At 44.3% G+C, this 23768-nt stretch overlaps 4 protein-coding genes across 7 annotated transcripts in view; 1 reads left to right on the top strand and 3 right to left on the bottom strand.

Moving 5' to 3' along the window:
• The window catches only part of cacna1ab (calcium channel, voltage-dependent, P/Q type, alpha 1A subunit, b), a 336628-nt gene extending 333357 nt beyond the window's left edge, over positions 1 to 3271 (bottom strand). The window contains exon 1 of the mRNA XM_071389579.1: positions 2696 to 3271. The gene's annotated coding sequence lies outside the window, so the exon portion shown is untranslated. The remainder of the gene's footprint in view (positions 1 to 2695) is intronic.
• Positions 3272 to 9453: 6182 nt separating this feature from the next.
• wdr83os (WD repeat domain 83 opposite strand) lies at positions 9454 to 12729 on the bottom strand. The gene is made up of 4 exons (XM_071389576.1): positions 12513 to 12729; positions 12158 to 12263; positions 11116 to 11213; positions 9454 to 9853 (listed from the first exon to the last, which is right to left on the bottom strand). Exons 1-4 carry the CDS (start codon positions 12560 to 12562, stop codon positions 9787 to 9789), a joined length of 321 nt encoding a protein of 106 aa, XP_071245677.1. The 5' UTR covers positions 12563 to 12729; the 3' UTR covers positions 9454 to 9786.
• A 5-nt stretch (positions 12730 to 12734) lies between these two features.
• On the top strand, positions 12735 to 17022 carry wdr83 (WD repeat domain containing 83). Of its 4 annotated transcripts, none has more exons than XM_071389571.1 (9): positions 12735 to 12966; positions 13101 to 13212; positions 13406 to 13526; positions 15169 to 15274; positions 15522 to 15570; positions 15715 to 15841; positions 15935 to 16002; positions 16112 to 16335; positions 16555 to 17022. In XM_071389571.1, the coding sequence occupies exons 2-9, from the start codon at positions 13110 to 13112 to the stop codon at positions 16723 to 16725; spliced, it is 969 nt and encodes a 322-aa protein (XP_071245672.1). In that variant the 5' UTR covers positions 12735 to 12966; positions 13101 to 13109; the 3' UTR covers positions 16726 to 17022. The 4 variants fall into 4 exon arrangements, with proteins under 4 accessions (XP_071245672.1, XP_071245674.1, XP_071245676.1 ...); XM_071389573.1 differs by having other exon boundaries at positions 12816 to 12957; XM_071389575.1 differs by having other exon boundaries at positions 12819 to 12957; positions 13098 to 13212.
• A 469-nt stretch (positions 17023 to 17491) lies between these two features.
• Positions 17492 to 18485, bottom strand: LOC139541405 (persephin-like). The gene is made up of 2 exons (XM_071346021.1): positions 18407 to 18485; positions 17492 to 18057 (listed from the first exon to the last, which is right to left on the bottom strand). The coding sequence occupies exons 1-2, from the start codon at positions 18483 to 18485 to the stop codon at positions 17579 to 17581; spliced, it is 558 nt and encodes a 185-aa protein (XP_071202122.1). The 3' UTR covers positions 17492 to 17578.
• Between the last annotated feature and the right edge of the window lie 5283 nt (positions 18486 to 23768).

Here is a 23768-nt window from a genome sequence, read left to right as displayed (position 1 = left end):
ACACACACACAAACACACAGACAAACACAGAGACAAACATTTGGGCCTGAGTTGAATAGACAAAGGAACAACCAAGAGCTTGCTGTCTTGACAAAGTAAGACCTTCTTCTAGAATGACGCATGGGTTTTTACATAGCTGTCATACAATAGCTAATTGACACTCTATCGCTTTAGACTGTGTATCATAATTATATGTGGCAGAGGAAAGCTGTGTGTCACACACTGTGCTTCATTTGTAAATTGGGAGGTGCCAGAACAAAAAGTGAGCTGAGAGGGGGGTGGAACTGGGGGGGGGGTCTGAGGTACCGGAATGTATGAAGAAGAAATCCCCTTTATAATAAAGCATTATCATCACTTGTACATATTGACATGGAGCAGTAGAGGAGAGGCACAATGCACACACATGGGGGACTGTTTTGTAGCCGAAAGGTCAGGGAAAATGTGGCCTTTTAAAATCACATTTCATGCAATTCTACGTCATTTTTTAATACCTCACAAATGATGGAAATGACAGGGTACTTTGACACTGACAAACTGACAAACTGAGATCAATAAAAAGGACCGTGTCTTGAATCCATCAGTAGTCCAGGCCCAGGTGTGTTGACACAGATTGTACAATATGAGGAAATTATAGTCCTGAAAAAGCTTTCCAGTTTCACCCAATGATGCACAGTTCACTCACCCGCGATGGTGCGATGCGTTCGTGCCAAAAGCTTCTCTCTCTCTTGCTTAACTTTGTAAAAGAATGGTGTTCGCTCAATAGGTCTATTTGTTAGTTGATAACCTACAGGCAGATTAGTCTTCTCTTTTCAGCAGAGTCCATTTGCTTTCCAACCTGTGTATTCATTAGAAATACTGCGAAAGGCCTGAGATTTGCTGCGTGTTCCTGACCGTAGACATGCCTTGTGATTGGACTACACCCATTCCACCAGCTGAATGACCAGCCTACTTCCTGGTGTACCATCCACAATGATTTAATTTACTTCTCAACACATTCTACAACTTTGGCAAATACATTTCAAATCATCAGGGGAGATACGGCACCTCCAGAACCCTTCCCTATGATTCAATTAGATAAAAAAGTGCAAATTGGAGAGATGAGAGTTGCAGGCTCCTAAAAGGGTTCCTCAGCTGTCCCCATAGGAGAACCCTTTCAAATACTATTTTTGCTTTCAGGTAGAACCCTTATGAGTTCCATGTAGAACCCTTTCAATGTTGGGTTGCTTTCAACAGAGGGTTCTACATGGAACCCAAATAAGTTCTACCTGGAACCAAAAAGGGTTCTCCTGTGGGGACAGCCGAAGAACCCTTTTGGAACCCTTTTTCTAAGAGTGCATCAGAGCAGAGAGAGGTCATAGAAGGTGATTGTCATTCTAGTTCTGTCACAGATACAGGCGATCTTCTCCCTCTCACCACAGCAATGGCCACGCGTTGGTCTATATAGGCTACAATGTGGCGCAAACCACGGACCCAAACACAAATCAGTTCTTAGAATATCAGGCAAGTTTTCACATGACGTTGTTTAGGTGGCAGCCAGGATAATTAATTACAGAGTCGTCAACTTCAATTAAACTTTGATTGCTTTTATTATCATCATGTTCACATTGTCACGAGATGTACCGGATCCTGGAAAATGGGTTCCTGAACCAAACAGTCCAAAACTGAGAGGTGCCGGAGCCTGTTCTGCCAGGATGGGGTTCAAATTAAGCACTGGTCTCTCTCTCTCACACACACACACACACACACACACACACACACACACACACACACACACACACACACACACACACACCTCCGCAGGAAGAGGACAGCCCAGTGGCTCTCCAATCTTGACCCTAGTGGGTGGAAGAGAAATCTAGTGGGGAAAGAGCAGTAGACTAGCCTACATTGTTCTTCATGTCCTTTTCATATGCATAAAGGATACCAATCCTAGCATTATTGTGTGGGTTGTAAAGGGTTGCAATCATTTAAATTGATGGTTGAGAACACATGATATAAATATATATAAGCAGTGTGTGTGTGTGTGTGTGTGTGTGTGTGTGTGTGTGTGTGTGTGTGTGTGTGTGTGTGTGTGTGTGTGTGTGTGTGTGTGTGTGTGTGTGTGTGTGTGTGATGCAGTTTCAGATAACTGCTGTTGCATTCATTCTCAAGAGGGTCTCTCTCTCTCCCGTCTCCCTCTTCCCCTCTCTCCCCCGTCTCTCTCTCTCTCCGTCTCCCTCTTCCCCTCTCTACCTCTCTACCTCTCTCTCTGAACAGGCTAGCAGTCTACACTCCATGCCATGTTCATTATACACTGTCAACACACCGAGGTGGCCTTGCCCTAAAACCAATCACAAGGGGTTCTGAATCGATGTGTAGCTTTGTCTTCTTTTACCTCAACATCCTAAACAGAAGGATACTGGTGTTGCCTATTGATGTCGAAGTACAGTCAAATGTGCATTTTGTTCCAACCTATCATCTGAAACTTGTAATAGTTTTCCCAGGCTATCGTCGTTTAAACACGTTCCGATATATCATGGGCTACTGTCTTCTAGCCAAATCACAATTTTCACATTGAATACTTGTGTGGTCGAATCGATCAAAATGCTGTGTGACAGGCGATAGAATGGTGTCAAATTGACAATAGTGGACGGTTCGGTTCAATGTTGTGTCGTAGAATTACTGAAATGAACATTTGAATGTAATGTCTTCTTACCTGACAGTTGTTGGTTATCGTCGAACCAGAACGGAGAGTTTTGGAAGGGTCCTGACCCGACCTGGTCGCGTGGAGGAGGGGTCTACAGCAGGAAGAGCGCACCTGTGGGATAATAAATGCGGCTCGTGGCGCGGGTGGCGGGGTGGAGTAGTAACTGACAGTAGGACCTTGAGATGAACCGGAGGACGAGACGAGGAACAGCACCGTATCCACTACAGGGGAGGAAAACTCCATCTTCAAATTCCGTAACACATCCCGTAACGTGCCAGTCACTGACTCCAAGAGCAAACAACCGAGAAATTGTAATCAAAATGTTGGTAAAAAAAAAAAAAGGACGAGAATGTAATCAATGGGCACGCAGGCGGACCTCCGAAATGGCTTTTAAGGCATATTTGGTCAAATGATCTCCGGTTCCACTCTCTCTCTCTACTCTATAGTCCTCCTCTCAGTCGCTTTCTGGTCCGAGCTTCAGTGTCAGACAATTGTTCGTTCCGTCACTCTCTCGTCTCGATCTCTGGCTGGAATCGTTAGCTTGAGAGAGCCTGCAGCGTGTGTGTGGTGTATGATGGAAAATGCGATGTGCGTTCCCTCCTCTCTTGTTCGAGAGAAATCAACGTACGTGCTCCGGCTACCTCTCGATGCGCGTACCCGCGCGAATAGGAGAGACATTCACACAAGGAACAGGTTGCATAGTTCATATACCTCAGTGATTGCGCCTGGGGAGCGCACATGAAGGATGGTGGAGATTGTGACTGTGTGTGTATGTGTGTGGACGTGTTTAACCCCACAGGAATAGTAAACGAACAAAAATGGACCAACTGGGGAGATCAAGGTCAAATGCTATTTCTAGGGGGTTTAGGGTTAAGGTTAGAATTAGTGTTATAATTATTTTTAGGGTTAAGGTTAGAATTAGTGTTATAATTATTTTTAGGGTTAGGGTTAGTTTTTTGGGTTAAGGTTAGTGTTAAGGTTAGGGTAAAGGTTAGGTTTAGGTTAGGGAAAATGTCATGTTGAATGGGACTGAATTGTGTCCCCAAAAGGTTAGTTATACAAGTGCGTGCGTGCATGTGTGTGAGGAATGAGAGACATGAGAGAGAAATAATAAAAATAGCAAGCCTGAAGAGAAAGAGAGATGCAGAGAATACGAAACAGGCTACTATATCAATAACAGGCTACTATATCAATAACAGGCTACTATATCAATAACAGGATACTATACCAATAACAGGCTACTATATCAATAACAGGCTACTATATCAATAACAGGTTACTATATCAATAACAGGCTACTATACCAATAACAGGCTTCTATATCAATAACAGGCTACTATACCAATAACAGGCTACTATACCAATAACAGGCTTCTATATCAATAACAGGCTACTATACCAATAACAGGCTACTATATCAATAACAGGCTACTATATCAATAACAGGTTACTATATCAATAACAGGCTACTATAAGAATAACAGGCTTCTATATCAATAACAGGCTTCTATACCAATAACAGGCTACTGTACCAATAACAGGCTACTGTACCAATAACAGGCTTCTATACCAATAACAGGCTACTATAAGAATAACAGGCTACTATATCAATAACAGGCTACTATACCAATAACAGGCTACTATACCAATAACAGGCTACTATATCAATAACAGGCTTCTATATCAATAACAGGCTACTATAAGAATAACAGGCTACTGTACCAATAACAGGCTTCTATATCAATAACAGGCTTCTATATCAATAACAGGCTACTATAAGAATAACAGGCTAATATATCAATAATAGGCTACTATACCAATAACAGGCTACTATACCAATAACAGGCTACTATAAGAATAACAGGCTACTATAAGAATAACAGGCTACTGTACCAATAACAGGCTACTATAAGAATAACAGGCTACTATAAGAATAACAGGCTACTATACCAATAACAGGCTATTATAAGAATAACAGGCTACTATACCAATAACAGGCTACTATAAGAATAACAGGCTACTATAAGAATAACAGGCTACTATACCAATAACAGGCTACTATAAGAATAACAGGCTACTATAAGAATAACAGGCTACTATAAGAATAACAGGCTACTATAAGAATAACAGGCTACTATAAGAATAACTGGCTACTATACCAATAACAGGCTACTATAAGAATAACAGGCTACTATAAGAATAACAGGCTACTATACCAATAACAGGCTACTATAAGAATAACAGGCTACTATACCAATAACAGGCTACTATACCAATAACAGGCTACTATAAGAATAACAGGCTACTATACCAATAACAGGCTACTATACCAATAACAGGCTACTATATCAATAACAGGCTACTATACCTATGGGTAATATTTAACTATGATCGTGTGTGTTGCAGTTGTCCTAGTCTAAATGTATCAACCTTATTGCCAGTTGTTTCCATATCCCTGTGACACACAGTAGGGGCTCACCCACATCCACTATCTGCTGAATATCACACTTGATCAAAGACTTCCGGGAAACCCTTTAGATTAGTTTGGTATACATCCCAAATGGCACCCTATTCCATATGTAGTGCACTATTTTTGACAGGGCCCATAGGGTAGTGCACTATAGAAGTAGTGTACAAAACATTAGGAACACCTTCTCTTTCCATGACAGACTGACCAGGTGAATTCAGGTGAAAGCTGCAGTATGACCCCTTATTGATGTCACTTGTTAAATCCACTTCAACCAGTGTAGATGAAGGGGAGGAGACAAGTTAAAGAAGGATTTTTATGCGTTGACACGTGGATTGTGTCTGTGTACCATTCAGAGAGTGAATGGGCAAGACAGGGTATGGTAGTAGGTGCCAGGCGTACCGGTTTGAGTGTGTCAAGAACTGCAACAATGCTGGGTTTTTCACACTCAGAAGTTTCCTGTGTGTATCAAGAATGGTCCACCACCCAAAGGACATCCAACCAACTTGACACAACTGTGGGAAGCATTGGAGTCAACATGGACAAGAATCCCTGTGGAACGCTTTCGACACCTTGTAGAGTCCATGCCGCTACGAATTGAGGCTGTTCTGAGGCCAAACCGGGGGAGGGGATTGCAACTCAATATTAGGAATGTGTTCCTAATGTTTTGTACACTGTAGAATAGTGTGCCATTTGGGACACAGTGTGCTCTCTGAAGTGTTGTGATCTCTGTTGTTTTAATCACTCCATATGCATCACTCTATATGATTCACTCTACATGAACCACTCTATATGAACCACTATATGAATCACTCTATATGAATCACTCTACATGAATCACTCTACATGAACCACTCTACATGAACCACTCTATGAACCACTATATGAACCACTCTATATGAACCACTCTATATGAACCACTATATGAATCACTCTAAATGAACCACTCTACATGAACCACTATATGAATCACTCTATATGAATCACTCTACATGAACCACTCTACATGAACCACTCTATATGAATCACTCTACATGAACCACTATATATGAACCACTCTACATGAACCACTCTATATGAATCACTCTATATGAATCACTCTACATGAACCACTCTACATGAACCACTATATGAACCACTCTATATGAATCACTCTACATGAACCACTCTATATGAACCACTATATGAATCACTCTATATGAATCACTCTACATGAACCACTATATATGAACCACTCTACATGAACCACTCTATATGAATCACTCTATATGAATCACTCTACATGAACCACTCTATATGAATCACTCTATTTGACAAGTGCAAGATAAGATCAATTGGATAAATAGAGGGGCAGAGGGAAAGAGTGTGTGTTTTATGTGAGTGTGTCTGTCGTTACATCTAGTGTGTGTGTGTGGCCCACCTAGCTAATTTCCAGAGTGGAGGTTACATCGCTGCCCTGCTGGCAGTGAGCGGAGCGGCAGAGTGGGTGTGTGTGTGTCGGCAAGACGCTGAGTCAGGCTCTCACCGTCATCAGCCCTGTCACCAATCACTCACCCTTTAAGGGCCCTCTGACACACGGACACACACACACAAACTTGCAAACTAATACACACGGACACACACAGGCAAACTGACACACGGACACACACGACCAGTTGTTTACGGGCCTATTTAGATGATGTACGTAAGTGGTCCGTGTCCCACAATAGGATCCATTAGGGGGACCAAGAGTGCCAGAATACCAATTTAAGACAAATATCACGATTCACCTTCATTCATTCTTCCTCTGTGGCCACATCCCTAATGGCACCCTATTCCCCTATGGGCCCTGGTCAACAGTGGTGCCCTGTGTAGGGAATAGGATGCTATTTGGGACAAACCCTGTGTCAGTCTGACTCATCAGTCTCTCTTTGGAGCAAAGAGAGAGATGAGGAGAGAATGAGAGATAAAGAGAGTATTGTATGGTTTGATAAAAGAAGGTGAAGCAGAATGGTGGTATTGCATGTACCTGTTACTACACCTTCACCTTCAGTAGAACTCTATAATGTACGAGAGAGAGAGAGAGAGAGAGAGAGAGAGAGAGAGAGAGCAGAAACAGTGATAGGGAGAGAGAGAATGAGAGTGGAGACAGAGGGAGAGAGAAAGAGCTGAAACAGAGAGACAGCGATTAAGAGAGAGAGAAAGAGCTGAAACAGCAAGAGGGAGACAGCAAGAGAGAGAATGAGAGAGACAGAGGGAGGGGAGAGAAAGAAAGAAAAAGCGGAAACAGAGACAACGAGAGAGAAAAAGAGAAAATGCAGAAACTGCAAGAGAGAACGAGAGAAAGAGAGAGAGAGCAGAGAGCGAGAGAGAGCAGAAACAGTGATAGAATGAGAGAGAAAAGAGAGCAGAGAGAGAGGGAGAGAAAAGAGTGGAGACAACAAGAGAGAGTGAGGGAGAAAGAGAAAAGAGTGGAGACAACAAGAGAGAGAGAGGGAGAAAGAGAAAAGAGTGGAGACAACAAGAGAGAGAGAAGGAGAGAGAGAAAAGAGTGGAGACAACAAGAGAGAGTGAGGGAGAGAGAGAAAAGAGTGGAGACAACAAGAGAGAGAGTGAGGGAGAGAGAGAAAAGAGTGGAGACAGAAAGAGAGAGAGTGAGGGAGTGGGGGAAAAGAGTGGAGACAACAAGAGAGAGAGTGAGGGAGAGAGAGAAAAGAGTGGAGACAACAAAAGAGAGTTATGTGCTAGGAGTTTGCGTGATTTAATCCATACTGTCTGAGAGCAGTACTGAAGTGAGCCAGTTCTTTCATCAAGGATTTGTCCCCAATGGCACCCTATTCCTTACATAGTGCACTACTGGACTGGTCAAAAGTGGTGCACTATATAGGGAATAGAATGCCATTTGGGATTAAACCAGACCTTGAGATGCTCATTGTTACCTAATTTGTAAAGCAACTCCGCCCTCTAGTGGTCAATGGTAAACAACAATCATTGTTTTCCAACACATCTCCAATCAGGCAAGATTAGGCAGATGAGATAGGCCTACAGCAGTAGCACAAGTGGTAATTGGGAGCATGGGCCTTTCTGTTCTATTCAAGATTTTAATAACACAAAGAATACACCCACCCCACTGATCAAAAGAGGCCATAACTGCAGATGCAACAAATTCAATATCCTCTCTCTTGCTTCTGTCGGGGCAGCAGGTAGGCTAGTGGTTAGAGCGTTGGGCCAATTACCGGAAGGTTGCTGGCTCGAATCCCTGAGCTGACAAGGTACAAATCTGTTGTTCTGCGCCTGAGTGAGGCAGTTAACCCACTGTTCCCCGTAAGCCGTGAATGTTAAGGCAGCCCCCCACACCTCTCTAATTCAGAGGTGTTGGGTTAAATAGGGAAGACTTAATTCAGTTGGACAACTGACTAGGTTTTCACTTCTGATACAATATACAACATTTGGAAAGTCAGAGAAAAAGTTAGTTAAGGTACCTTCCAAAAACAGATACACATGGGAACAAGGGGAAAAACAGCAATAAACTACCAAAGCCGAAAAACTCATTTACTCCCTTCCAAAAAGGTGCCAGTTGACATTTCTATCCCCCCACCAAGTCAGTGCAAAATCAGGAGAAAAATTCAGTGGAGTTTGTTGAAACCGGTTGTCTCTGGCACGTGTCCCGAACACCGAAGTGCCCACTCTGCTGGGGCTGATCTGCCTTAGGCTGGTCGGACGTGAGTTATAAGTCCACTGAATCAGCTTCAGATCCGGCTGACTCCCCACTCTGCCTTTCTCTCCCTCTGCTCTGTCATCAGACACACACACAGTCTGGAGGGAGAGAGCGTGTGGTGGAGAGCAGTGCCTAGTGATTAGACAGGGACAGACTGAGGGCTTGAGTGAAGGTTTATGTCCTGTGTGTGAGTGTGGTGGGGGGACCTTTTAGGACTGAGGTAGCTAATCCCAGAGCTGCAGAGTGAGATTGTACACATTACTGACTGCCTAGAGGCACACAGTCACTTTCATAACAGTTGCTCAATGTAAGCTCTTGCGTCAGATTTTGGAAGGCAGTGGTGTTTGGGCCTAATGATCCAAGACGTTATCAGAACACGCATGTGTAACGGACCTGAATTGGTTAAACTCCTCAGCTTGGAATACCAATACAACTGGTACCTTTTCGGTGGCCCAGCTGGCTAAAGGTGTTTCATGAGGGTGGTCACGCGTGTTTGCGAGGCAGGGGCCCGGTTCTGGTCTCAGTGTGAGCTGCAGGGGGATAAGGTGGTACGGTACAGTGACCCCCGTCACACATGTAACAGGACAAACAAAATACAGTGACTTTAGAAAACATTCAATCTTTATTTCCAACTAACAGAGCTCAGCTTACAGCGGGTGAATCAGACAATTCAATAGAAAACGTGTGATATCTCCAGGAAGAGAGAGATTTTGGAGAGTAAACAGTTATAACCAGGACCACCTGGTCATCTTGCCTCATGTCCACCTTTGTGTTTCCTCTCAATACATCCATCTTTCTCCCTTCCCCCCTCTCTCTCTCTGTCTCCATCCATCCCTCTCTCTCCCAGATGGTCAGTGGGCGAGTCAGGAGTCCGTCTCCCACTCTCAGTCTGGAACCGCCCCTCTCCTGCAAGGCCCCCCCGCCATTGGTCCTTGGTTACCACGGTGGCGACATGGGCTGGGGGTTCTGGAGGTATGACATCACCACGGCTGAGATGGACAGCCTGATCGAAAGAAGAAAAGAATGAAGGGGGAAAAAGGATGAGAAGAAAATAAAAATTAATTAGCAATAAATATTGAAGAGATTGCTCAGCAGAAGCATCTTTAATATAGCCTCAGTGCCTTCAGGTTCGGTGGTTACACTTTGTCCTTTTTTCCACAGATCTAGGATCAGCTTACCATCCCTTAGATCTTAACCTTCACTATAAAAGAAAAACCAAACCGACCTTGGATCAGTATATAACTTCATATTTTTCCATTGTGATTAGGACTATATGGCATTTGCTGCATATAACACTTCTACACCATTTGGCTGATCCACACAGTGTGTTACTAGCCAGGAGCATAGAGACAATCTGTAATAAAAACACTCATCTAGGTGATGGACTGGGAGGCATCTACTACTGATGTCCTGACACTCTCTACTTTACCTGCAGAGCCACACAGTGTGTTACCAGCCAGGAGCATAGAGACAATCTTTAATAAAACACTCATCTAGGTGATGGACTGGGAGGCATCTACTACTGATGTCCTGACACTCTCTACTTTACCTGCAGAGCCACACAGTGTGTTACCAGCCAGGAGCATAGAGACAATCTTTAATAAAACACTCATCTAGGTGATGGACTGGCACTCTCTACTTTACCTGCAGAGCCACACACACTACTTTCCCTGGAGAAATGGCACACAGACACACACGCTCCCACAAAGTGAGTGGTATTATCTGCTGTAGTAAATTGTTATGGGTAAATGCAACACCTGGAGGTCAATGTTAAAAGCTTTTGGACATTAAAGCTGAGCCCATCTCAAGTCACAATGCCAGGTGGAGCCGAGCGTTGCCAAACTAACTTCCTGCGTCTTCAGTTTTATTGCCAGGAGTGCATTCATTAGCGCAATTTGTAGAAAAACATTTTGCAACGGAAAACATTTTGCAATGAAACGTGTTTTTTATTGGACACATTCAGGTTAGTCCCTCCTCCTCATGGTTCCTAGGGAATACACCCCAGGCAGAAAAAGAGCTGCCAAACTCACTTCCTGCTGCGTCCTGGTATTATAGTTAATACATTAACAGTAAGCCATTATGAGACAGATAATAGATAACTCTGCATTTTGGCATAATAGCAGACACTTTTTACACTTCTCTTTCACTTGCCCTCATTAGTCGCATACAGACCCTGGGTAGGTTGGAAATATGAGACTTGATAAAAGAGACAGAGCACGTACACACAGAGAGAGAGAGGTGCACACACATATTTGTTCTACTCACATGAAGCTGCTCATCATCTGTTTAGTGTCTTCTGAGCTGCGTGAGTTAGCGAAGCTGATGAAGGAGCAGTACACTGCTATCCACGCACACCACTTTAACTGAAACACACAACACAGGACTACAAAATGACCCACATACTATACTTTATAATGTGCTGTGTGTGTGTCAGCTTTTCTGCATGAGGCTATAGTGCTGCAGCATAGCCAGACAGTTACTAATGTATTGTGTAAGATAATGTGCCTACGTGTAACAGGTTAAGATCATACTGCAATTTCAATCCACTGCTTGAAATGTCACCATTAGCATTGCTGTATATGTGCCTTTTTCGATGGCGCAACTGGCTAGTATGTTGTCAAGCGGGCGGTCACAGGTGTTTGCGAAGCAGAGGATCACTAGTTCGAGCTCAGTAAGAGGACATGGAGAGTAAAGGAAGATACATTGCTATGCTAGCACAGGGACACCGGTTACATACATAACATTTTAGGACTGATTTCAGTGGCAGCAGTCAGAGGGAAAGGTGTTGATTAAAAGAGCCATTAAATAGTTGGTAGCGTCAAGGTTACCGGTGTGCTGGACTTTCCTCTTTTCATCAACTCCACTATCGGACGTAGTGACAATTCATCCAATAGTAGAGTAGTCAACCGTCACATTACCTAGGTGGGTGTAACAGTGTATCACCCAGCACCACACACAGTCAATTAGGGATATGTGACAGAAAGTACTGGCTCCAGTTGATTTGGGGGCACACACACCCTTCTAGGATAAACCACTCAGTTGAAAGGCTGGCGTTGCCCCCCAGGTGGTAGACTTTAATCCCGTAAATGGGGAGGGTAGGTGGGAACACACACACACACACACACACACACACACACACACACACACACACACACACACACACACACACACACACACACACACACACACACACACACACACACACACACACACACACACACACACACACACACGATGAATGGGGGAAGGGCAAGGTCAAATGTCTGTGTGTGTGTCAATGTGGTATAAACAGATGTCTCTGGGTCACCTTCAGCATCAGGCCACACATGCTGAAGATCATGCCGAGTAGGTTCATGTAGTCTGGAGTCGGGTCTTCCAGGGTGGGGTTTGCTTCCGTGCTGGGGGGCTTGTATCTGTAACAACAACAACCAAGATATGAATGACCCTACCACAAATAACGCAAATAGCTACCTTACTTAGCTATACGTCAGTGTTACAACATCGAGTTAGTTCACTAAATGACAGGCGTTCTAGCTAGCTAGCTTGTTAGCTAGTCTATAATCGCACTAGAATAGTGCTGATGACGTGCGATTTAGCTAAGTAGCTACCTCGTTAGCAATGTTAGCGAGCAAACCCAACGACATTTACTCAATTGTACTCACCGGATAATTTTGTTTACCCTTTGTGGGCCTGACATGTTGTTTGCGGACATAATGTCCTTCTTGGATGAGATATTTTTAAGGATAAATGTAGTGTCAAAACGGTGTGGAGTGGGACCCGTCAGCTAGCTCGGTGAATGAAGGGGCGGGGCCTATCAGTTCCGCTGTGCGATGGATGCATTTCAAAATAAATGCTTTAAAGGACGCGAAGGACTCTATCAATGCGGAGTGAGAATGTTCGGACTTTTATTTTGACACAAATGCTTTTACCCGGAACGAAACGATTATCACAGACAGGAAGTAAACTACACATTTGCAAAAATATGAACGTTGTGGAGCATAAACTGTAGGGGGGAAAAAAGTACTTGTTCGTTTGTTGTTAGCTAACAGAAATCAATATGAGTCAGTTAATGATTGCTCTCTCATCAAACTAAAGCCAACAAGCAAGGTATTTCAGGTAGATATCTATCCAAGTTCCATGATGCTATTTCCATAGCACTTGCTCTTTCCACTACTAACGTTAACGTAGTTGATGCTCAAGTCAGGAGAAAAATAATAGCTATATGTTTCAATCTATCTTTCTACAAGCAGAAGTGTGAAATGTCGTTTCCCCAGCCCAAACCTGAGGTCCCTCAGCTCCCCCAAAACCTTCTCAGGACCATAGACTGCCAACAAGGTGCTGTGAGAGCTGTGCGATTCAATGGTGAGAACTCAAACAAACACCCATACCGTCAGGTGCATTGACTGTTGATCAACTTGGAGCTGCTTGTGTATGTCATGAGAGGCTATATCTACATAACGCGTTTCGGGTGTTTTTCATCCTCTCATTTTCTCTCCACCCACCTATTTCTCCCCCCTGTCTCTCTCTCCCCCACCCCTCTCCCTCTCTTTCTCAGCTGATGGTAACTACCTGCTGTCTTGCGGCAGTGACAAGTCTCTGAAGTTGTGGAGTGTAAGTCGAGGGACACTACTGAAGACGTACAGTGGCCATGGATACGAAGTGCTAGATGCTGATGGGTCAGTATCTGTATTATTACACAAACCTATATCAGAAAGTAAGCTGGCCCTCTTTGAAGTCTTGTAGATTGATGCATTGCGCTCTTTTTGGTTATAAAGCTCTCTTGCATAAACTTCTGCGGTACGTTACTTAATTGTTAACCTGCAGAGGTACGAGTTACCAGACCCGGTCTCAGGCATGGCTTACTCTGGAGATCCCTTTAATCTCCACTGAGTTAGGTACATTTTTAAATCTGATTTTACTTTTTTTTGTCTCTAAAACGGTCTAAAATGTGATGATTTGGTGTCTCTACAGCAAGGGTCTCCAGACCTGCAACTCTTCCCCGGGTCCTAGGTGTACAACAGATGTGTTTTATGTCAATATACCTCTTAAAATCATTTTTAAAACAACTCTCAATATTACAATTATTCAAAGAGAAACATTGAAAATTGATGTTTTGAGTCCATGTCAGTGCTTAAATCACATCTGAAGAAAAGCATCTATTCATTTAAATGTTTTAGTGTAGAGAGGAATGTGTCAGATGAGTGATGTTTCAGCTGAGACTACTGCTGCAGCACGTCATGGCAGGGTTTGCAAAACAATCGCCACCCAATTGATACAAATATTCATAATATAGTTATGTCAGGTAAGCCTACTTTGCACAAAGTTTTTTGGGAAAGTCTTTCTGTCTACCCACAAGACAGTTATCATCATTGTTAACTGTCCTGCAAACAGAGTGATAGACAAACGCGTGCACTAAACAGACAGCAATATTGCTGGAAATTAATTGGCAGATATTGTGCTAAGTTTGGATTGTGAAGCCAGTAGTGGCTAACCGGGGGTGGGATAATGTCACTGTGGCTTTGATTGGATAGTAGCCGGGATCTTTATGTTTATGACCGTTTGCGATGGGAGCTTTATGTTTATGACCGTTTGCGATGGGAGCTTTATGTTTATGACCGTTTGCGATGGGAGCTTTATGTTTATGACCGTTTGCGATGGGAGCTTTATGTTTATGACCGTTTGCGATGGGAGCTTTATGTTTATGACCGTTTGCGATGGAACACGTTTAAAAAATGAACGCACTTTCAGAATTGATTGGCGAGCTACTCACAGGTGGGCTGAGAGCTACTGGTAGATCTGCCTGATGGAGACCCTTGCTCTCGAGCAATACAGACAGCTGATTGAGGAACTCTTTATTGAAGAATGTGTTGGTAAAGGCCAAATTTGGGTTAAATAACGCTGATCCTAGATCTGATTGAGTGGGAAGCACTGGACTTCACTAAGTGTTCTCTTTCAGTGTGACAGCTAGCCTATATGCAGAAGCCAATGCCTCTATGTTCCCCTATATGAAGTAGGAGATATGCATTAGAAATGGAAACATACGGTATAGTTAATAGATAAGAAGTAGCACATTTTTTACTCATTCAGTATTCTTGTTTATGTTCCCCTATCCATCCATCTGCCTTCTGTGTCCTTTACTCTCTGTCAGTCTTGCCTCTGCGGGTCATTCTCTATGTGATCAATCTACATGCTTGCTTGTGTAGTCTTCCTCTATCCACCTGCCTGCTTTGTCCTTCACTGTCTCCCTGCTGCCTCTGGGCCCTGGGGGAATATGATCTGAGGTAATGGTGTGTGTCTTACCATCGATTCCTTCCCTAGTTCCTATGACAACAGCCAGCTGTGTTCCTGCAGCTCGGACAAGACGGTGATCCTCTGGGACGTCGCCACGGGACAGGTCACCCGGAAACTCAGGGGTCACGCTGGGGTGAGAGAAAACAATACAACTATATTTTCCTGTGTCACAGAGCGAGAGATGGAGATAGAGTTTTAGAGAAAGAGGGGAGGGGGAAAGAGGCGGGTAGGAGAGGTCAGGTGGGTCAGAAAAAAATATAGAAAGAGATGTTTATGTTGAAGGAATAGAGACAGGAAAGAATACAACAACAAAACCTCTAACTAGAGCCATTTATTTACATGGATATGGCTCTGCCTCTGGTCTGTCCCTCTGTTTGCAGAAAGTCAACTGTGTCCAGTTCAATGAAGAAGCTACAGTCATTTTATCTGGTGAGTCTTCCTCAGCAAAGTGCATCTCAGTCACCTCTACAACCAGGTTTGTGGCTTCAGCATTGTCCTGCTCATCCACAACAGGACCCATCTCAAGTGTGTGTGTGTGTGCGCGTGCGTGCGTGTACTCGTGTCGGTCTCTAGGCTCCATAGATGGTACAGTACGTTGCTGGGACACCAGGTCCAGAAAATTTGACCCCATCCAGATTCTGGACGAGGCTCAAGATGGTGTCAGCAGTCTGAAGGTTTCTGAACACGAGCTGCTCACTGGGTCAGTACCAAGTCTGAACCTTTCTGTTCATTTCAGTTTCATTCTTATAGAAGAGTCCTCTAAGTATCTTTTCTATCTCATGTCTTTCTCCAGGTCAGTGGATGGGAGAGTGAGACGGTATGACCTGCGGATGGGCCAGCTGCATGTGGACTTCATCAACAGTCAGTATCTAGTCTTACCAACTAGATGTTGTACTAACTATCACTAACTTCTGTACCTAAACCACCCTGAGTCGCATTGATTTGTTATGTGTTTGTCTCTGTGTTCCAGGCCCCATCACGTGTGTGTGTTTCAGTGCGGACGCCCAGTGCACTCTGACCTCCAGCCTGGACTCCACCGTGCGTCTACTGGACAAGAGCACAGGGGAGATGCTGGGAGAGTACACAGGACACAAGATGAAGGGCTACAAGCTGGACTGCTGTCTGTCCAGTAAGGATACTCACGTCCTGAGCTGCTCTGAGGACGGACACGTGTACTGCTGGGACCTGGTAGAGGTACGAGGGATGGATGATTAGTTCATTTAATAGATGGCTCCACTACCCCTCAAAATTAATTGATTTGATTTGTTGATTTTGCTAACTGGATGCGTATTTGAAACGGAATAGCACAGCAGTATCTGTGAATGTCAACAGCTGCAGATTCAAGAACTTACTATGTGTGCCTATTGGTGTTAGATTCTTTCGATTTTTGAACATCTCTTGTTTCTCTCTCAGGGTTCTCTGACGCTGAAGCTGCCAGTCGGGAAGGCTGTCGTCCAATCGCTGTCTTTCCATCCCTCGGAGACCCGCCTCCTCACAGCCATGGAGGGGCGTGTCCAGGTGTGGGGGGCGGAGCCAGAGGAAACTGAGGAGGACGTGGTGGTTGTTAAACAGGAAAAAGCATAGTCATCATTAGATGGACATAACAGAAAGGACAAGTCATGATATCGTCAGAACTGATGAGTTCCCTACTGTACATGAACTGTCTGTTCTGGACTCAGGGTCAGGGATCGGATTTTGGTTGAGGGAAATGGTTGTGTGGTTGAAAAGGGACGTGCCGTTGCTTCCATGGCTAAAATATGGAATAAATCAATGAAAGTACTGCTGATGTCCCAGCATTATCAATAATGTTTTTTTTATATTCATTGTAAATATTTTGTAAATGATGAGTTTTGAATAAACCCTTCTTGTTGTCAAAATGAATCATAGGATCTAATATATATTTCTTAGTAGCCATGAGGGAAAATGTAATATCACTCACCAACATTGGTCATAAAACATGTAGATATGGTTGTCTTTATTACGAGTTGTACATATGAACATGGCACATGGACAAAATAAATTAAGTAGCATCATACAGGAATCATCTCAAATAAATAAATAATTTATTTTACATAAATACCTTGTTGGTTTGCTGAGGACCTTTTTTCGAATTGTAACAATTTTACTCAACAATCAACCATAGTGTTAACCACTATTCATTTAATCTATGCAGCAAAATAAGATCCATTCTTGTCATTGGTTAAAAAAAAACTCCCCAAAGCAACTTTAAATAAATATAAATATACATACGCAAATAAATGCATTTCTTTCTAGCAAATAATAGCTACATCTGTAATCTCTTTCCTCCTGGATGTCCTTGTTTACAGCACAGCCTGAGCCTCTGCTTCTCCCATTGCATTCTGAACAGCCAATGGCCACGGCCCAAAAGTGAATGTTCAGTCCCAGGCCCTCCCCCTTCATGTCCAGCTCCTCCCCATTAACCCACACATGTACACCCTGCAGCCGACAGCTTCTCCACCTTGTGCCAGCGATGGGCGTTATCCAAAAAGGCTAGATCTTCGTGGTGGGTGGGCCTGCAGCATGGTCCATTCTGCCACAGCTCTCCATTCTGCTCGGGCAGGGCCCCCCTCAGGAGCAGGTTGGTCAGGGTCAGATCATGGTTGGAGCGGACACGGGGACAGTCTCCGCTGCAGTACTTGAAGAGGACGGTCTCGTCCGCGTCGTAGCCCAGACCCAGCTCTCGTACCTGGAGGAGGACGGAGCGGAGACGACATTGGGTTGAAGAGCGGCGGGACCGGATTGGGATGATTGGGGCTGGGGATGGGACGGAACCCCTTTGGTCTTCTACTCCGAATCCGGAACCTCCTGTGTTCTTATTGTTGTCGTTCCCTTTGTTGGATTCTCCTCCACCTCTCCTCTCCTCTGATGGGGGGGATGATGCTTGCCCTCGCTGCTCTGAAAGATGGAGATAAAGAGAGAGGGTTATTAAAACACTCAACACACCAGCTTGGACCAGATATCATTACACTATAGACTGCAGTAGACTGGTAGTCAGTGCTACCCTACAGAAAAACTTCAGAAAATAAATCACACAATATGCTCCCAAAATTCTCCAGTGACTGTGTATGCCTTGTCACTCAAGTCCCAGTGTCAAACATCATCCTGATGTAAACCAATCTCAAAGTACACAACAATATCTAGATACATATAACCCCGTACAAAACTGATGAAAATAGGAAGAAATTCTATCCTGTCCCATCTCTAATGTCGAAGGTCGTGAGTCGTGACCCCCATCCGTCCTTACCGAGTAGTGAGCGCAGCCAGTGTCCCTCTCCTCGCTGGACACAGAACAGCAGAACAACCAGCTTCAGTAGAGACCTCATATCTCCCCTCTTCTCTTATGTTGATCCCTCTTCCTCTCTAAGTAAACGATTGAACAGTGGATGAGTGTCCACGAGTGATGCTGAGATGCAACAGAGTCCCAACCTCCATTATATATCCCTCGGAAAAGAAGGGGGGGTGAAACGGAGGGGGGGGGTACACTAACCCGTTCCTCGCCAAAGCGCCAAGCCCGTAGACTCACTTGAGTTTTGACGGTTAGCGGTTTGATTGTTGGATGGGTGTTTGACCAAGAAATGTGTCATATTGGGATTATATTTAACAGGTATAAATTTTGTTCTGAGGGCCCCAGCCCAGGTGTTTTCCGATGGATGCAAAGGCTGCTTCATGGGGAAAATGAAATCTGGAGGCTAATAACTTAAAGCTGTTTTGAAGTTGAACGGCGGACTAGGCTGGTCAGAGGTTGAGTTGGTTGGCATTTGATGCTAGGCAGAACTACCACTTGAACAGATGAAGAAAGAGAGAGGGAGAGAGAGAGAGGGGGGGGTGTAATAGAAACAAAAGACCTGGGGGAAGGACATTGACTTGAGGACATAGAAAAATAGACAGTTAAGACAAAAGTCCGCCAGGTCAATGTTCAAATGAGGCAGAAAGCGAGAATGTGTTTCTGTCTCTTTCAGGCCAGCAAAGAAAGAGTTCAAATAAAAGAGGGAAGGGATGGTCGTAATTAAAAAAGAGAAGAAGAAAAAAACATGACAGGAGACATTTTAATGGACATTCCGAGACTGGCGACTGACATTCCCAGATCTTCAGTAACTTCTTCCATAAATTCAGGGATTTGGTTGGAAATGTGGGCTTGTCAGGTCACATTATCAGACCAAATCATTTCAAATACTTTAGCTGGGCTTGATTGAGATTGCCAATGGAATAGCCCCATAACCCTGCCCATCTGGCCCTCTAATATTCACACACACACACACACACACACACACACACACACACACACACACACACACACACACACACACACACACACACACACACACACACACACACACACACACACACACACACACACCTACCCATAGAGCTCTCGCTCTCTGCTTGTGTGTGTGTGTGTGTGTGTGTGTGTGTGTGTGTGTGTGTGTGTGTGTGTGTGTGTGTGTGTGTGTGTGTGTGTGTGTGTGTGTGTGTGTGTGTGTGTGTGTGTGTGTGTGTGTGTGTGTGTGTGTGTGTGTGTGTGTGTGTGTGTGTGTGTCAGTATCTGTAACATGGAAAAACACTGGGCGCCCAAACCGTCTTTTCACAATCACAACCAAATAAGCCCATGGGCGGAAGAAAGCATGTAGTCTAGGCCTAATATGACACTATATCAAGATGATATCAGCTATCATTCCTTCATTCCTTCTCTTTTGTGTGTGTGTGTTTGCACGTGTGGGTGTGTGTAAGTGTGTGTCCACGAGGGATATTGAGATGCAGCTCACCTGCCAATTCAGCTCTCTCTCTGCTTGTGTGTGTGTGTGTGTGTGTGTGTGTGTGTGTGTGTGTGTGTGTGTGTGTGTGTGTGTGTGTGTGTGTGTGTGTGTGTGTGTGTGTGTGTGTGTGTGTGTGTGTGTGTGTGTGTGTGTCAGACTGCATTGATTCAGAGGGTTTATTCAGTGACCAATTCAGACAATAATCTTCCAGACTGATAAGAGCTTTCATAATGTTTTGATGCTGCTGACCATCATGTGATGACTGTGACACAAACCACATCTAACTGGTGACTGACCCTCCTGGTGGGAAAGTGAAGCCAATGATGTTTGAGGATATGCGTTCAAGTCTCTTGTCTAAACTCTCAATGACGTCTTTAATCGCTCACGGACCGTATGACTGATCATTTCTCACAAGGTGAACATCCTGATCATCAACAGTGACCGTATGTCTGATCATTTCTCACCAGGTGAACATCTTGATCATCAACAGTGACCGTATGACTGATCATTTCTCACCAGGTGAACATCCTGATCATCAACAGTGACCGTATGACTGATCATTTCTCACCAGGTGAACATCCTGATCATCAACAGTGACCGTATGACTGATCATTTCTCACCAGGTGAACATCCTGATCATCAACAGTGACCGTATGACTGATCATTTCTCACCAGGTGAACATCCTGATCATCAACAGTGACCGTATGACTGATCATTTCTCACCAGGTGAACATCCTGAACATCAACAGTGACCGTATGTCTGATCATTTCTCACCAGGTGAACATCCTGATCATCAACAGTGACCGTATGACTGATCATTTCTCACCAGGTGAACATCCTGATCATCAACAGTGACCGTATGACTGATCATTTCTCACCAGGTGAACATCCTGATCATCAACAGTGACCGTATGACTGATCATTTGAAGAGAGAGACAGACTGTTTAAGGTTTAAACATAGCTCCTGTAAAACCTACACATTATACACATTCTGTTTTTTTACATCAGTCGTCTCCGCTCCACGATTCTCCATCCTCCTCTACCTGGAGAAGTTCTTTCTGTGATTTAAGGCGAGGTAAATACACGCTACGCAATTAGTAAGAACCCTAATGGTCACATTACCGAAAACTGACTTTAGGACGACACCATGTCAGAAATGGAATGAATTGGGCTTCTAAGGTATGATGGTAGGTCTACTGTATGTAGTGTAGCACCAGGCCAGGGGAGGTAGAATACCTCAGTAACAGCTAAGGTGTGATGGTAGGTCTACTGTATGTAGTGTAGCACCAGGCCAGGGGAGGTAGAATACCTCAGTAACAGCTAAGGTGTGATGGTAGGTCTACTGTATGTAGTGTAGCACCAGGCCAGGGGAGGTAGAATACCTCAGTAACAGCTAAGGTGTGGTGGTAGGTCTACTGTATGTAGTGTAGCACCAGGCCAGGGGAGGTAGAATACCTCAGTAACAGCTAAGGTGTGGTGGTAGGTCTACTGTATGTAGTGTAGCACCAGGCCAGGGGAGGTAGAATACCTCAGTAACAGCTAAGGTGTGATGGTAGGTCTATGTAGTGTAGCACTAGGCCAGGGGAGGTAGAATACCTCAGTAACAGCTAAGATGTGATGGTAGGTCTACTGTATGTAGTGTAGCACCAGGCCAGGGGAGGTAGAATACCTCAGTAACAGCTAGAGTAAGGCAGAAAATCAGAAGTACGATCAGATACAATCTGATGTATTTATGTTACTGTCTGGAATCAGTGACGACAGAATTAGGAAGACTTGAGAGGCTTTGGGATTGAACATGTCGACCGTGCAGGAATGTGTAGATGCCCACAGCTACAGAATGGTACATGGTATAGACAGTGACTTAGCCTACAACCCAGAGGGAAAAATTATGTGAGTAAGCATGGTTACGGAAAACCATGTGTCCAATTTTCTATACTGAGAAGGAGCACAGACACAGACAACACTCAAAGACATTGTCATCTGAAGGTTGGTGTCTTTTTGCCTTGTGGTATTCAAACAAGCAGCCGAGACATTTGTCAATCAAACCTAGCTGACTCTATGGCCTTCCTGGGCTAAAAGTGATCATTTCCAAATACCCTATGCGAAACATGAAGTGTCATATACATTTGTTTCATACTATATGCATGATACACCATTGTCTGTATAGGCCTATATGAGTTATTTTCTCCATACGTGACACTGTTGTCAGATTCTTCTCATTCCTCTCTACCTGAGACATCTTTAAATTCCAGACCATATCTTCAAGAGAAATACCAAGGGGATTGTTCTATCACTGTATCCCTCCTCCTCATTCTCCTCCCTCTTTCTCTCTCCATCTTCATCCTTGTCTCCGGGTGGGAGGTGGAAGGAATGTGTCAGTCCCTTTGCCCTCTCATGCTCCATGTTTTCCCAGAGGATTAACCGGAAGATGAATGTGTATTCCGAGCTTCTTTCTGTATTCCGTCTCTTACCCGGAGTGCTGATGTCTCGCCTGGAGAGAAAGCTCGGAGTTAAACGGCGGTCATCCCGATTCGACATGATGCCTTCATCACAAAAGCATCTAGGATGGCCAGTCACTGCAGTGTCATATCCTTATTCCTTACACCTAGCCAATGGTTGATGGTGTTACTAATTGTGCACTGTAGTAATGTCTGATAACAATGTTGAGCATTGCTCATTGGCTACCTTGTTTCCAGCCTCTACCTTACGCAGCTTATCTACTGTGAAGGTGACTTGTTTATAGGGGATCTACAGACCTTTCAATATCAGATAATGCCACTCTGGATCAGTCTCACTCTGCCAAATCTTAACCATTAACCTCAGAGAAACATACTTCAACTGATCTTAGAGCAGTCTTTCTCCCTGCAACTCTACCAGACTGCTTGGCCCAGGTTCAAAACACAACTGGATCAGGCCCTGTAGGGATCAGTGGAAACACATTTGTTTCAAATCTCTTCTCCTAACGTTTGGTGTAGAGCAGTAAATAAAGATAAACTCTCTTGGAATGGTTCAGAGTCTGCCTGTCTCTGTCTGACGGGCTTACAGTGTTGTTCCATGGTGCAACAGGCTCTCTAAGCACAGTTCTAAGACCAACTGAGCTAAAGTCCCCCCAACACGGCCTGCTAACATGAACCATTAAGGGAGAAAGATGCAAAAGTGACCATGACTAGGGGGAACTTATCCTACTCTGTAAGGGCTTCTACTGCTTTAGGAGAGAGCTATTTCTGAGGTTGCTGTCTGTAGATTCCTGGCAATAGACATATCACTCTCTGAGATGTCCCATTGATAGACTGATAGACCCATTTAGCCCTAGAGGAGGAGGGATCCTTTCTATCAGACTGATAGAATGATAGAGTAATCTAGGCCTAGAACGCGGAGGGATCCACTGGACAGACTGATAGAGTGATAGGGACATGTACTGATGGAGGGATGAAGGGATGGATCCATGGTACTAACAGACTGATAGACAGACAGGTCAGATCGATGTCTCTTCCTGAGCATTGCTGGCTTGTGCATTCCTAGCGGTGGTTGGACCGCGGAGAGGGCTGGTCTCTCTAGGTCAGCCCATATAGGGCTTGTCTGTCTGTGCCGGGCAGGAATGTTAGATGGGAGCAGCGTTCCTGTAATGGGAAGCATTCTAAGGGGATTTATCCACAGAATGTCAAACTCAATGCCACAGAATATCAAACTTCGGAATGCTGTTTACAACGTAAATCTGGATCAGACAGACACCTGCCCCGGGAATATCTTTCCCTCTATCCCTCCATCTGTCTCCTTTCCCCCCTCCATCCACCCTGAGCATCTCTTTCTCCATCCATCCTTTTGAGTCTCCCTCTATCCCTGATCCCTC

This window comes from Salvelinus alpinus, chromosome 2 (assembly GCF_045679555.1).
Source record: "Salvelinus alpinus chromosome 2, SLU_Salpinus.1, whole genome shotgun sequence".
Taxonomy (NCBI): Eukaryota; Metazoa; Chordata; class Actinopteri; order Salmoniformes; family Salmonidae; genus Salvelinus; species Salvelinus alpinus.
This window is presented reverse-complemented; position numbering and strand designations above follow the sequence as displayed.